The 15,876-nt window shown below is 50.5% G+C and overlaps 1 protein-coding gene across 3 annotated transcripts in view; it reads right to left on the bottom strand.

The window, feature by feature from the left end:
* Positions 1 to 15,876, bottom strand: part of Rab37 (RAB37, member RAS oncogene family) — a 66,539-nt gene that overhangs the window by 3,141 nt on the left and 47,522 nt on the right. The window contains exons 1-6 of one of the 3 annotated variants that reach the window (XM_057776882.1): positions 5,978 to 6,512; positions 2,829 to 2,939; positions 1,775 to 1,816; positions 1,229 to 1,295; positions 1,095 to 1,147; positions 46 to 111 (exon numbers count right to left, since the gene is read on the bottom strand). In XM_057776882.1, coding sequence (XP_057632865.1) covers positions 46 to 111; positions 1,095 to 1,147; positions 1,229 to 1,295; positions 1,775 to 1,816; positions 2,829 to 2,939; positions 5,978 to 6,070 — 432 coding nt within the window. In that variant the 5' untranslated portion in view covers positions 6,071 to 6,512. Of the gene's footprint in view, positions 1 to 45; positions 112 to 1,094; positions 1,148 to 1,228; positions 1,296 to 1,774; positions 1,817 to 2,828; positions 2,940 to 5,977; positions 6,515 to 14,183; positions 14,295 to 15,876 lie in introns of those variants that run through there. The other 2 variants (XM_057776883.1, XM_057776884.1) reach the window with 2 other exon arrangements.

Here is a 15,876-nt window from a genome sequence, read left to right as displayed (position 1 = left end):
GAGAGAAGGGTCAGAGTTCACTGGCTCTGCCGCAGAGCCACTCACCTTGTTGCCTAGCAGCATGATCACCACATCTCTCTGGGCATACTCGTGAATCTCGGTGAGCCAGGCCTGTGGGAGAAGGGAGGCTGAGCCGAGCCGAGGACCAGGGGATTCTTCTCCTAGAGGGCTCTGTTGGGAGTCTCAAACCACAAAAGGGCTCAGTAATCAAAGGCAGTGGGATCGGCCACCATGTGTCAACAGAGGCTTCTCCTTCCTGCGCAGAGGCCGGGGCTCGGAGTTGGAGGCCAGCCTGAGCTACGTACCTAGACCCTGCCTCAAAATGAAACAATCCAACATCAGCAACAAACAGGAACTGGGGGTGGGGGTGGAGATGGCTAAGCTCGGCTGGGGATGTTATACAGTAGAGAAACACTTGTCTTTAATATACAAGGTGTGGGTTTCATTTTCATATTGCCTTTCTGACCAAAAAGTACTGAGCTCGACTAGTAATGTCTGCCATGAGGATAGGCTTGGAAGTGGCAGTACCATGCAGTTCCTGTCCTTTCATAGCTGTCTGTCTTAGCCCCTCTGTTTGCTTTTCGGTAACCAGCCCTCAAGGTCTAGAAGCACATAAAACCTCTCCAGTGTTGTGCACAGAGTCACGCTTGTATTTGCTGGCTATGGCCTCTGCTCTCTAGTGGTTCGGCTGTGAGGACATAGCCACTCACTCCGTCTTCTTGAGTTGCAACTTGGCCTGGATGCGTGTGGAGTTTTCTGCCTGGGCTTTCCCCTGGGTCCCTGTGGAGAACTGTCCAGGGAGGGTGGAGCTGGGACTGTTCTGAACACTTTGATATAAAACACACTCATGAGCCACAGGCAGGGCTATACCGTCAACACAGGGCACATCAGCCTGCTTGGTTCCCATGCCTACGAGGCAATGAAATGCCCAGTCACTGTAGAGTGTTTCTCAAGGATGACAGGTTCATGCTTTAGCTGTTTTGACAGAATTGAAGCACTCTGGCCCTATAGAGGCCCTATTCTGGCTACTTACGACAGGCAGGGTTGTTGTTGGGGCGGGGGGGGGGGGAGGGCTTGGGAGGGGAAGGACCTACCCTGATGTTGTCAAAAGAAGATTTGTTGGTGATGTCATACAACAGGAGCAAGGCTGGAGGGGGACAGATAGAGGAGATCAGGGCATCAGCAGAAGGACCACAGAGCGGGGACAGAACAGAGGATCAAGTCTTACCCTGAGCATCTCTGTAATATGCGTGGGTCACACTGCGGAAGCGTTCCTGTCCTGCAGTGTCCCAGATCTAGGAAGACAGAGAGGTGGGAAGGAACAGGGCTAGCTGCTGATGGGAGGGCTCCTGCTGTGGTGTGAGGTGTCTGTGTGGGTGGGTGGAGGTGGGGGGAAGGCTGTTTCTTTCTGTGGAATCCCTCAGGGCCCCCGGGCATCTAATGACATCAGTGGTGTTTCTGGGATCTTACACCCTCTGCCTTCTCCAGTCCAGAGGTTGGGGTGCTTAGAACAGTAGAGACTCAGAAAACTGGGGGGGGGGGCGGGGAGGGCAATGAGGAAGGCTAAGCCTAGTTGAGGGCATTTTGAGTTGCCTTTGATAGGAGAAAGGGTGCCTGGGAACTGCTTTTTCTACAGATATCAAACAAAGAAAAGCAGTTTCCTCTCATGGGCCCCACAGGAAGTTACCCCAGACTGAGGGCAGGGCTGTAGGCCTGTGGTTCAGGTTGAGAAGCAAAGTGCAAGCCCCTCCCCCCTCTCAGGCACTGCTCTCACCTGAAGCTTCACCCTGGCGCCATCCACTGTCACCACCTTGTTCTGAAAGAGAAAAGGGCAGAGGGTGGGGAGGGGGTGTTGGCTGGCCCCCAAGGTCTGTCAACACCCTGTGCTGGGCTCGCTCCAGGCCTATGTGGTGAGCCCGAGGCATCTTCAGTCAGATCACCTAGGTAGAGCAGCGGGGACAAGATTCCTCCGTTCCTTGTTCTCATAATTCAGTCCAGCAAGGGGAACCTTCAAACCTGCCTAGTTTGCTGTGAGCCACCATGGGGTTGCTGGGACTCAGGACCTCTGGAAGAGCACCCAGGAGTTCTCTAACGCTGGCTGAGCCATCTCCCCAGCTGTGCCTAGTTCTTTGTTGAACTCAGCAGGCAGCAAAGGAAGTGTGTGGAAGGATGTGACCCTTCTCCACTTGAGTCCCTGTCTCCCAGAGTTCACCTTTAGAGATGAGGCACCCATTATACCCTGAGGCCTTCAGAGCCTTGTCCTGCAAGACATCTTTCCTCCAGTTACCCATAATCCTTTCAATGTAGTCTCAGCACTCCATCCACTGGGAGAGGCACAAAGCTTCCGCAGGCCTGCCTGCTGGGGTTAGACCCTACTCCTCTGGGATCCATAGGTGTGCAGTACCAGTGGTCCTGCTTGCACACTGGTAGATAGAGACCTTAGAGTCATCAGGGATGCGGGGGCGGGGAGGGAGACAGCCCTTAGACCTTCATCTTTGAACCCAGCCCTTCAGCTTTTTGGTTATTGCTTCTTGAAAACTGACCTTTACAGGGGTCCAACTCAGATGACTATGAGCCAGGGCTTCTCAGGACTTAGACCATGAAATGAGACTACCTTTTCGGGGACGCTATCCAAGAGCAGAGAAGAAGGTGAACAAGACGCCAACCCTACCCAGACTCCTTTGACCTGGTGCCTTTGTGGTCCTGGTGGGAGTACCTCTGGGGCCTCCCAGGCAGTAAGCCCCTGGTGCCCTCAGGAGTCAAAGACAAGGAGAGGGCACCCTTCTTGAACCTGAGCTTGCTGCAGAAGGAGCCTGCAACCACCTCACCCTGAAGTCTATGCCGACGGTGGCTATGAAGGTTCCGGACAGGAAGGCCCCGTCTTTGAATTGGATCAGGAAACAGGTTTTGCCGACGCCCGAGTCTCCCAGAAGCATCACCTAGGAGATGGGGGCAGAGGCAGTTAATGGGGGCTGGGGAGGAGAAGGGGGTCTTCCGGGATTCCAGAGAAGAATGTCCCAGAGAAGGACGTCAGCAGGACAGAGGAGTGTGTGCTTCCAGTGATCCTGCCCCTGCTCTTGCCCTGCTTCTCTCCTCCGTTCTCCTTGACTCAGCCTCCCAGCTTCTCCCTCTGAGCCTCTTGTACTAGCCAGTGTCCTCAAAGCCAAGCCAAGACCTCTAAACGTGCTTTGAGATCCCAAGGCATTGGTCTATGCCTTGGGTATACATTTGCCCATTGCTGAACGGTGCAGACATTGCCCTTCTGAGTGCGCACTCAGGTGTACACAGGCAGGTGGGGCTCCTGCACAGGGAAAAGGACCTCTCCCCCAGGAGCCTAGCAAGACTTGATGGATGGGTAGGGCATGGTGGTGCCTTCATCCCAGCATTTGAGAGGCAGAGGTGGGCAGATATCTGAGTTCTAGGCCAGTGAGTTTGAGGGCTAGCCTGTTGTAATAGGAGCGGCGGGGCTGCATCCTCGGCACCCGGCCGCCCGCATGGCTTATGCCCCAAAATAATTACACGGAAACTGTATTCTTTTGAACACTGCCTAGCCCATTAGTTTCAGCCTCTTATTGGCTAGCTCTTACATATTGATCTAACCCATTTCTAATATTCTGTGTAGCACCATGAGCTGGCTTACCAGGAAAGATCTTAACCTGCGTCTCTCTGGAATGGGAGAATCATGGCGACTCCCTGACTCGGCTTCTTTCTCCCAGCATTCTGTTCTGTTTACTCCACCCTCCTAAGGGTTGGCCTATCAGATGGGCCTAGGCAGTTTCTTTATTAATTAACCAATGAAAGCAACAGATTAATACAAGACCCACCTCCATCACTAGCCAAGGCTAAATAGTGAGACCCTGTCTTAAAAAAAAGACTCAACGGGTATAACATTGTCTTTAATTACTATTGTTGGACTTTCCTTTTGGGTCAGACATTAATTTGGAAGTGTCTAATGAGGGCTTATGTCCGCAATAGGCTTGCAAGAATTAGGGAAGGTTGACATTTATTCTGAGATGGGGAGACAGTTGGTCTGAAGTTGATATATATATATATATATCTCAGAAACCTCCCAGGAGGACAAATGGTTGCAAAGTGGCATCTTTGGCTCACTGTAGGGGAAAATGTAGGAATGGTGTGTGTGTCGGGGGGAATCTCTTTAATCTCTTTGCTCAGCCATCTTGGAGAATGGAAGTGTAGACTCAAAGCCGGAATGTTCCCAATTGTCTGGTTAGACTATCAATAAGGGCAGAATTATTGGACTCTCTGAACTTGATGGTGGAACCCAAAAGCTTTCCTTCTACAGATACGAAGCTGTGGGGTCTAATAGTTGACTTTGGTGGAAAGATGTGGGGGTGGGTTTGAGCGGAAAGGATTCTTATACTATTAAAAGCTTACTGTGTGCTTTTGGGGAAATTCCTTAATTTTTTTTTTCTTCTGCAGTTTGCCCATCCTAATAGGTGGGACGGGGAAGGCACATTCCTTTGAGGCCTTGCTAGACTTTGTCAATGTCTAGGGTCAACAAAGTTGATGCGAACCACTCAGGGCTCAGAGAAGAGTGGCCCTGGTGTGGGTACTGCATGCCAGAGACCCAAGAACTCCTAAGGTCCTCCAAGGACCTTTCACACAACTTCAGACTCAGGACTAGGTAAAGCCTTGGCAGGGTGGGGGTTAGCTACTTTGCTGGCCAGGCACTCTGATGGCTCCGGGGGCCCTAGCCCCAGAGGGGAAGGAGGGGCGAACACTGGTACCTGTTTACTTTACAGATCACAGCTGCCTTGAGCAAACCATGCAGCCAGTCACCCAGTCAGTCAAATCCACCAAACACAAACAGCTGCTCAGCCTTGCCACCTCCTAGGTAAACACCTCAGCAGGCCCACAGGGCAAGGAGGTCAGAAGATTCCCCCCCCCCATCAGCCTGGGGGCCGGCCATCAGCAGCTCCCCCTCCCCTGAAGACACAGGGCCCCATTTCCTACCACAAGCCCACAGAGGACGCCTATCTCAACGGCTCTGGGTGGGTAGGCTGGCAGACTGGCTTCCCCTGAAACCCTGGGGGTGGGGACCTGAGGCTCCTAGTTTGAGTGAGACCTGGGAATGGGGAGGCATCAAGAGGCATCAGGAGGCTTGTGTCCTTCAAGAGCAGACGGCAGCTCCACTTAGCACAACTCTCACTTAGTTCTAACCTACTGCAGAGGAAGAGCGCAAGCTGCCACCGGGGCTGGCTCAGCATCTCTTTTCAGGGTTCCTTGTACTTGCTTACTCCAAGGACACAGAGGAGCGAGCGAGATGGGGGCAGACTAGTGTCCATGCTTCTCCCACCAGCTTTTGTACAGGGCATTCCCGCAGAAGGTGCACCCCAGAGAGCTGCCTTTAGAGCCATCAGAGGAGGGAGGGTGGGCCACTGTCACTAACTGTTGTGCCTTTCTCAGCTTCTAAGTATTGCCAAGTGGACGTCGTGTGGGCTGGCTACAGCATAGGGCGTTGGGAAGACGCTAGCATACTGTTGGGAAGAGGCTGGTCTGGTGGCAGTGGGTAGGGAAAAGGTGGCATTTGCTGCTGAGCGTGTGTGGGGACCCAAAGCATAGAAAATGGGTGACAGGTGTCACTCTTTGAGGCTTAGCTCAAAAAGGGCATTAACCTTGAGATGCCTCCGCAGGCATCTGCGTCTTTCAAGGAGTCCCCATTTCCTAGCTTTTCCAAAGTGTGGCAGAAGAGAACTGGGTTGTTGTCCACAGGGTGAGGAGTCTAAGTCTTTCTGCTCTATCTTGCCCCACGCCCTCCGAGGTCAGCCTAGATCTCCAGAGACCGAGATGGGCTCAGGGGTTATGCTCTAGACCCAGATCCAGCTGACCCAATCTAGACGCTTCTGGAGAGGGGAGTAGACAGGGAAGGACGGGGTCCTACGGCAAAGGACACCAGAAGGGGTATCTCTCAGGCCCGACCTGGGGGTCCCCAGCACTGGGCGCAACGCCCACCCACCTTGCCCGTGAGATCGTAGTTCGGACTGCAGGGCGGGGAGCGCTCGGGGGCTTCTCCATCCCCGGTGGTAGCTGCTCCGGGCGTGCCAGTCATGTCCCCGGACAGTCAGAGGTGAGTCGGGCTCGCTGCGAGCGAGGGAGAGCGCGGAACCGCCCTGGCACTAAGCTCCGCCCACTCCTTCCTCCCCTTCCACCAACCGGTTCGGACCCTGATAGGCTCCTCCCTCCGTCCCGCCACCCCTCGACGACGCCAGCCAGGGTGTCTAGGACTTGCAGAATGCGTGCCCGAGGGACTGGTGGGTCTCCTGAGAGACATTAGCCTAGTTTAGTGCTCTTACAGCAGCGAAAGAGTCCAGGTACAGGACAAGTCCCTAAAGTCACAGCGGCGAGGTTAGGTTGCCATCGAGGCAGCTGACCCGGGAGATCCAGCTAGGGGAGGAAGGTGTGGCGCCTGGTTTCCTACTGCGGCTGTGTAGCACGATCAACAGGGGGCGCCCGAGCTCCAGCCAGCTGCTGATTCCGAGCTTACTTACCTGCGAGAAGGAGGCTGGGACCGCTCCTGAGCAGTGTTTGACCGCGAGCTGCTGAGGCTAGCATCTAAGCATCTAAGCAGTTCCTTTTTTTTTTCTTTGCTTGTTTGTCTTGTTTTGTTTTTCGAGACAGGGTTTCTCTGTGTAACAGCCCAGGCTGTCCTGGAACTCACTCTGTAGACCAAGCTGGCCTTGAACTCACAGATATCCGCCTGTCTCTACCTCCCGAGTGCTGGAATAGCAGTTCAGTTTTTGCTGATGGACACCAGATCGAGCTCATCTGAGTCTACTTTTGTTCATCGACACGCAACCTTGGAGCGCATTGACTCTGTGTCATCTGGGGAACTCCTGGGTGCTCATTGGCACTGTGCCATCATCATCCGGGGAACTCCTGGGTGGTGCTAACACTTCAAGCACTTTGTGGTGTATCATCTCTCACTTCTCCCTGATTTGCTGGGACAAACGAGTCCCAAGTCCCTAATGCCCCACCGTGGGAACACTCTCAAAGGTGGGCTTTTGCAGCCCTCCTTTCCAAGGGGGCAAGGTAGGGCCAGCCTTACTCAGGTGAGACCCAACCCTGGCCATCAAGTGGGTGCTACATGAACTTGTGGGTTGTTTGGTGCACTTTCCAGTACAGTCCAGGAGCCCTGCAGCTCCGGATGACACAGGATATGGAGAATCTGGGATTGCCCAGACCAGAGCTTAGTGGCTTGTGGGTCAATCACCCTCATCCCAATGTTGTATACAAGGAAACTGGATGAGGGACTGGGTGAGGAGTATAGGAAGGGGAGTAGACCCCTAAACTTTTCAGGTGAGGAGAGTGAGGGACAAGGTCAAGGCTTGGTTTTTGGGGTGACTATAGACCCGGGCACTGGCTGTGGACATCAGCAGGAACTATTTCATGGAAGCTGATAAGAGCCCAGAGTGTGGATGGAAGTGACCTTGTCGCGGTGAGAGTTTGAGAGGGAAACTGGCTTGCCCCTTGCTCACCTTCCCCTGGAAACTAATGTTATGGGTGACATGTGTCCCCCAGGAGATATGCTGATGCCTCAGGTACTGGTACCCAGAATGTGCCAAGGACGTTAGAGGGTCATACTGGAATAGGGGCCCTGTGCTGGTTAGTATTCATCATCAACTTGGCAGGCCCCAGAATCACCTGGGAGATGGATCTTTGGGCAATCCTATGAGGGATTTATCTTGATTAGGCCAATTGATCAATGGATGGGAAGACCCAGCCAAGAGGAGGGTGGCCTAAAAGAGAGGAAGCCAAGTAAGTCCAAACACACACTGCTCTCTGCTGCTTGTCTGCGGTTGCAATGTTACCAGCTGCCTCCTCAACTGTTGGGCTTCCCCTCCATGATGGAATATAACCCGACTTCTATATAAATATATATTTATATAATATATAATGTACATTATATATTTCATATATGTATGTGTTTGTTTATATTTATTATATATATTTATTTTATGTATGAGTGCTGTATCTGTATGTACAACTGTCTGCCAGAAGAGGGCATCAGATCCCATTATAGATGGCTGTGAGCCACTGTGTGGTTGCAGGGAATTGAACTCAGGACCTCTGGAAGAGCTGCCAATGCTCTTAACTGCTGAGCCATCTCTCCAACTCTCAGATTTCCTTTCTTTTTTCTTTTCTTTTTTTAAGACTTCCTTTCTTAATAAATGACTCCAGCGTATTTTATCATGGCGGAAGGATAGGCACTGAGACAAGCACCGAAGTCAATGTGACCGGTGTTATGAGAAAGACTGAGAGCAGATGGGGAAAAGACAGTCGTGAAGACGAAACATGAAGAGTGCCCGGGGCTAACAAAAGCTGGGAAGCAGTAGGGAGGATTCTAACATGAGCCTGCTGACACCTTGGTTTGGGACTTTGGTTTGCATCATTGGCTCCGTATTATTTTGGGAGGAGGTAGAAGCTCCAGGAGTTGGGGCTCAGCTGGAGGAAGTAGGTCATGGGTTATACTCTTTTTAGCAGGGTAGATTTGGCACGAAGCACACCGGGTATCTCAAAAGATGGCAGAGATAAAAGCATTTGTACAGAGAACTGGGGAGAGTGCAGTCCTTTTTCTAGGCAATGCTTGTTGGGACCTCTGGGTTATGGTCCCCGGGTCTGCAGCACGCAGGCAGTGAAGTATGCATAAGTCATGCATTGTCCCCAGATACTGTGCTGTGTTCAAGGGCAGCCCCAAGGAAGTCAGAAGCAGGAAGGGCTGTGTGGAATGGAGCCGTGTAGAAAAGGGGCTCACTAAAAGGCAGGGGCTCATTAGGTGTGGCCTTCAGGAGAAGGAAGGATCTAGAACACAACACTCAGACTTTCCAGCCTCTGCTCTGGTACTGTGCATATGCCCCGGCAGCCTGGGTCTCTCCCATAGTGGCTCACACCTCACGTCACACCACGGCCATGCTCTGTGACCCTGACATCCCTCAAATGCACATCTCACATCATCCCTTAACATGCAACCTTCCAGCCGGGCGGTGGTGGCGCACGCCTTTAATCCCAGCACTCGGGAGGCAGAGGCAGGCGGATCTCTGTGAGTTTGAGACCAGCCTGGTCTACAAGAGCTAGTTCCAGGACAGGCTCCAAAACCACAGAGAAACCTTGTCTTGAAAAACCAAAAATAAATAAATAAATAAATAAATAAATAAATAAATAAATAAATAAATAAAAATACAATCTTCCTATCACAAATACACACTGCATGTCACATACCATGTGACATCATAGCACAAGCGTACAACGTCTTGCTCGGGTCGCAGACACACCTCACCTCACTCTAAGCAGTTGCGTGTCTGTCACCGCAGTCATACTTTGCTTTACACGAAGAACACATAGGACACATCAACGCTCACGTGCCCTCAAATTGACCACACACCTCTTGTTTTGTGGTGTTGGCTTGAAAGAAAATGGTCCCCAAAGGGAGTTGTGGGGTCACTATTAGGAGGTGTGGCCTTGTTGGAGGAAGTGTGTCATCGCGGAGGCATGCTTTGAGGTCTCATAGGTGCTTAAGCCACACTCAGTGAGACAGTTCCCTTCCAGTTGCTTTTGGATCAAGGCGTAGATTGTAGATTTCTTCATGTCTGCATGCATGATGCCATGATCCATGCCATGATGATAATGGACTGAACCTCTGAAGCTGTAAACTGCCTCTTCAATGAAATGTTTTCTTTTATAAGAGTTGCTGTGGTCATGGTGTCTCTTCACAGCAATAGATACCCTAAGATACCTCATATCCTTACCAGATGCCCACATCACCCTCAAGCCCCCCAGCTGTGAAATTCACAGACACACCATATTACCCTCCAATCAGAAGCCCCTGCCCTATTGTGTTACAGGTCACAGCTCACACACTCATGCAGCCTTCTTGCTAGAGCTGGGCCAGTGACACAGCCACCTTCCTCTGTTTAGAGGAACAGTAGGGTCCTCCAGACATGCAAGTGGACCGAAGAGAACCCCAGGGCTGTTGACCACATAGCACAGTGACTGTAGGGTCCAGATGTGAGGGGAGACTAGGGTAGAGGCTGGGGTAACAAGGTTGATATTCGGGTTTTGCAAACTGTGGCGCATAGATCACCCTCGGCACAGCTCCCAGGTCATGTCAAAATGCAGACTCTGTTTCCCTATCCTGATCCTACCCAAACAGCCTCTGCAGGTTTTTATACACACCAAATGAGTCTTGAGAACTATTAACCTCAGTTGTGTGCTACTTTGACCAGAAGATGAAGGCGATTTAACAGATGGGAGATAGACAGAGGAAGGTTGTGGAAATAAATTTTGCAACGTTAGCTAGGTGGTGGTGGCGCATGCCTTTAATCCCAGGACTCGGAGGCAGAGGCAGGCAGATCTCTGTTAGTTTGAGGCCAACTTGATCTACAAGAGTTAGTTCCAGGACAGGCACCAAAGCTACAGAGAAACCCTGTCTTGAAAAAACAAACCAAAAAACCAAAAAAAAAAAAAATTTCACAACGTTGTTTAGGTAAAACTGAGAGTCTGTGAAGAATAAAGACACACTGTCACAAGGAAGATCTGACTTGCAGTGAGGCAAGGGTTGATTGGAAAGGTTAATGTTTTATGGTTTGAATATGAAATATCCTTGTATAAGTTTATTTTTTAGAGAATGCCTGGTCCCCAGCCAGTGGCGTTATTTTGGGAGATGGTAGAGTTTTTAAGAGTTGAGTCCTAGCTGGAGAAAGTAGGTCCCAGGTTTATATTTAAAGTTATACTTGATCTCTCTGCCACGAGATGAGTAACTCTGATATTCTGTCTCATTGTGAGCCCAGAATCAACAGAGCCAAGGGCCACGAAAAGAAGCTATGGTATTGTGAGCCCAAATAGACCTTTTGTGGAGTTGTTTGTGGCAGTTTTTTACAACTAAAGTGATAAAAATGTCTAATGCATTAAATTAGTACCAGGAGTGAGGATCTTTGCCTTTGGAACTGGTTTGCAGGGGGATTTTGGAAGAATTTGGACACGTGGGATAGCAAAGGCCCCAGAGTGCTATAAACTGACCTCAATAGGTGATTGTGATGGGTACTTTAAAGGCCAAAATGATTATAAAAATGTGGACAATAAAGATCGTGTTCAACAGGTTTCAGATGGGAAATAGGATTTTTTTTTTGGTGGGGGGTGGATTGGACTATGAGCCATTCATGTTACAATCTTGCTAAGAACTTTTGAAGCCGGGCAGTGGTGGCGCACGCCTTTAATCCCAGCACTCGGGAGGCAGAGGCAGGCGGATCTCTGTGAGTTCGAACCAGCCTGGTCTACAAGAGCTAGTTCCAGGACAGGTTCCAAAACCACAGAGAAACCCTGTCTCGAAAAACCAAAAAAAAAAAAAAAAAAAAAGAACTTTTGAACATTTTACCTGGGTTCTCAGACTTGGTAGAGGGCTGAGTTTAAAAGTAGGAGGCGAATTAACCCAGTGGTGGAAGTCTTAAGGCCCTTCAGCATTCAGGCTGTGGCATAGCTATCACCAGCTGCCTGTAGCCAGGTTTATAGTGAGGCTCAAGAGCAAAAAGCTGAACAGAAAGTCTTGAAAATCTTGCAGTTTGGTTATAAAAGCCTGTATAAAACAGGGACTAGCGAAGGCAGGGCTCCCAAAGAGACTGGTATCATTTAAAAGAAGTCTAGCGTTTTACAACAGAACACAAGAAAAGGCAGAGCATCTGACTAATGCCACCGTGGATCCTGTTGATGTCCAGCACCGCAGTAAAACCAGCAGCAGCACTCTGCAGCCAGCCCGAGAGGGCTTGTGATGGAGAATTTGGGGGATACCAGGATTCGAGAGGTGTCAGCTCTATCCCTGAAAGGCCACTGACCTGGAATTTTCTCAGTGAAGGTAATTCCATTCTGTGTGCCCCTCTCTTGTTGCTCAGGCTGCATCCAGCCTTCTGAGCAGGGCCAGCAAGAGCTTGGTGGCCTCTTCTGCTTCAGATATTGTTACCCTGGAATCCAAGCCCAGGCCCAAGGCATTTGCAAATTATTCTATATGCTTAAAAAAAAAAAAAAAAAACCTCTCAGTTGTAACTTGAGATGGCTCAGTGGTTAAAAGCTCTGTCGGCTCTTTCGGAGGACCTGGGTTTGATTCACAGAACCCACTTGGCAGCCCACAGCTGTCTGGAACTACAGTCCAGGGGATCCTTCTTCTGGTCTCCATGGGCACTAGGCACAAAACATCCATGCACATAAAAAAATAATAATAATTAAAAACATCTCACTGAGTGGTAGGTCAGTAAGCAAGGATTTTATAACCAGTATCTCTAGGGACCAGTATTTGAAGGACACCCGATGTCCTTCAGCATCCTTGCTTAGCAAGATGTGGGAGAGTAGCTGCTGTGTGAAGATCCAGCTATTTTGGGCAGGGGGGTGGACCAGGAGGGAGTGGATGGCTCCTGGCACTAAACAGAACAGTAGTGAGGGGAATAGGTATTGTCACAATCGAGCTGTGGCCGGACTCCCATCACACTTCCTCTGTGTGGTTTCTGTCACATGGGGTTCATGTCACATGTGGTTATCCTAACCGCTGTCACCAGAGGGACTTTCTCTGGATTTGGGTCTCAGCTGTGGAACACGGTTGTGCTTGTTTGTGGTTTAAGGTCCTGCCCTTGACCCAAGTGTCTCCAAACTTGGGCTCCGCTCAAGCTGCCAGTGCTGGCCTCTGCGGAGGATGTAAAGACGGCTATCCCGAGGTCAGCAGGAGCCGTCTCTCACCCTAGCTGGGCTGCTTGGATTTCTCTGTCTGACTAAATTCTTTCTTCTTGCTCATAGATTTGCCTTAGTTTTCTTTCCAAACTAGTAGCCACGTTCAGAGATGATACCTCTGAGACTTGTTTGGATGCATATCAGAATTTTCAGACCCGGGATTACCTACTCTCTCTGCTCTCCAAGTCACGTCATGGATAGGTGAAAAGATGTGGATGTGACCGTGAGGGAAGTCTGACATCGGCTGCAGTAGGCTGTCCCCGGCACAGAGACATCCGCCTTACTTCCAGACGGTGATCCGAAGCCTGAGGGGTTGCAACCCTACTTTTTTCTGCCTTCTCCTTGAGAGTGCTTGGGTGGGGGTGTTTCCAGCTCAGACAGTTCACAGGCTGGGCCGCTCTCCATTCCCGCTTACCGCCTGGGCAGCCACCTGTGTCCAGTTTGAACTCTTGCCTTCCTCCCTCTGACCTTTTGGGAAAGTCCATTTTGGGGTCTCCTTCCCTCTCTTTTCACCAGTGTAGCATGGTATGTTGTACTCCCAAATGTGACCTCACAGGCCCTGTGCTTTGGTTTGTCTAGAGGTTTTCTTTTTTCTTTTAAAAGATTTTTATTTATTTATTATATATACAGTGTTCTGTCTGCATGTATGCTTACTCGCCAGAAGAGGGCACCAGATCTCGTTACAGATAGTTGTGAGCCACCATGTGGTTGCTGGGAGTTGAACTCAGGACCTCTGAAAGAGCAGTCAGTGCTCTTAACCACTGAGCCATCTCTTTAGTCCTGTCCAGAGGTTTTTAAACCCCCACAGTGCCCAAGACGTGACACCTGCTCTCCCTGTCTCAGATACTAGGGTTTTGGAGATTCAGCAGCATGAGAAAGGGGCAAAGCCTTCTGGAAGGCCTTTCCAAGAATCCAAGGGGATCAGAGAGTACCTGCAGGCCTGGTCAGGTAAGGGAGGTGAGGGTGTGTGGCAGAACAGGACTGCTAGACTGTGGAGAACTGTGGGCGAAGGAGCTGGACCCCAGTTTCTAATTAGGTCCTCACCCAATCACCCACACCCCAGTGCTGTGTCCCTGGAGAGACCAAGAGCTAAAAACCAGACTCAGTCCTTGTCTGCTGACTCCCATCCCATGTAGCCAAGCAGGTTCACACATTCTATACTGTCATTTGTCGTTTCCTGCCCCTCCAGACCCTTTGCAGCCACTGGGTGGACCTGAGCACATATACCCAGACACCCTGTTTTGTTGGTCTGTAGGCTCAGAGTAAAACGGAGCCTCCACACCACCCAGGGCCAAAGCCCAACCCTAACCGGTCCACATCAACTTGTCTGTATCTCTGGAAATAGTCTGTTTAGTCAGATTCTTCTTGTGGTCTCATATAATCACCCACCTCTTTCTGGCTGGCACCCTGACACACATACAGGGGCTCCGGAGCTGGCAGAGCCGGTGAGTACTTACTGTGAATCCGATGCCCACGGTGGCTGAGAAGGAGCCAGGGATGAACTTTCCCTGGTCGAACTGAACCAGTAGAGATGTCTTCCCAACACCACTGTCACCAACAAGGATGGTCTGAAAAGCAGCAACAGAGATGGGATCAGGGCTCGACTTCAGGAGGGGATTCTTTCTGAGCACATACACGAACAGCACACACACATATAAAAATACAGACACATACATCTCACCAATACACAGAGATAGACAGACAGACAGACATAATACACAAACACAGATATAGGGATATGCACACCAATATAAAAGCACATAGACAGGGCTGATGAGATGGCTCAGCAGGCAGACATGACTGTCGTCAAGCCTGATAGCAACCTGAGTTCAATCCCTGATACCTGCCTAATAGAAGGATAGTCAAACTCTAGCAAGATGCCCTTTGACCTCTACACACACAGTGTGGCATGTGACCCATCCCCATTTACACACACATACCCACTGTACAGATAGAGGCTCTTAGAACTAGAGGTATACACCCCATGCACACTTCTTGATTTTTTTTATTTTATTGAAATCACTGAAAAAGGCACAGTGTAGCCAGGTGATGGTGGTGCACACCTTTAATCCCAGCACTCAGGAGGCTGTGGATCTCTGTGAGTTCCAGGCCAGCCTGGTCTACAGAGTGAGTTCTGGGACATCCAAGGCTACACAGAGAAACCCTGTCTCGATAAAACAAACAAACAAACCAACGGCACAGTGTATAGAGGAAAATTATGCCAAACCAAGTCCGTGAATGCCTGAGACAGCTATGAGAACATGCCATATGGGTTCCCTCCCATCCCCAGGCTTCTCTGACATGGTGAGCCTGCTGTTCTGCTTTGACGGTCATCATTGCTGTGTTTGTTTTGCACCAGGGTCACATGGCCCATGGACAGTTATGAAGCAAAGGCAGAATATGGCAGGAACACTGTGTCCAACCTGTTCCTGGGGGACACCAGACTCCGCTAACAGCGACTTTAGCTTGAGGACCTCTGCCCCTGGAGTTCTGACCTTTGTCGGAGCCTAACATTTCTCTGGCTTCCCTGGCTCCTACCTCATGGGCCATATAGGTGTTTCCCTCAATAACATTCTTCCACATTTCATTTTGGTGTCTGTTCCTCGGAAGGCCAGACAACATGATGGATCTCCCACGTGTGCTAGTCCGCAAAGCCCCAGGTGTGGAAAGCAAGATCAGGATACTTAGGGAAGCCTTGGGAATAGTCCACAGCACGCCCTGAAACAAACCTCGGAGAGGACAGTGCCCTAGAGAGAGGAAACAGGACAAAGGTCACTCTCCCCTGCGAGGTCAGTCTGAGAGGAAGCGGACGAAGCCTGGGAACTTGGAGGAAATGTTTCAAAGGGAACCATGAAGCACATGAGAGAAGTACCCACGAGCTACGAGACTGTGCCCACTTGACTCGAAGAGCAGGAATGAGAAGACAAAGGCCTTGGTTTCCAGGTGGACAGTAGCCACTTTCTGAAGATAGTCGTTGGAGGTCTGGAAGGCTTAAGAGAGCAACCTTCATCTGTGTTCATAAAGACAGAGATACTGTCTGCGCCTCAGGTCTATGCACCCCAGTCACTTAGGGGCTCTGACAGGCACGGGAGGGAATCAGTCTCAGAGGGGGTTGAACATGGCATTGCCTGTGTGATGTTGACTTTGGAC

This window comes from Chionomys nivalis, chromosome 7 (assembly GCF_950005125.1).
Source record: "Chionomys nivalis chromosome 7, mChiNiv1.1, whole genome shotgun sequence".
NCBI lineage: Eukaryota > Metazoa > Chordata > Mammalia > Rodentia > Cricetidae > Chionomys > Chionomys nivalis.
This window is presented reverse-complemented; position numbering and strand designations above follow the sequence as displayed.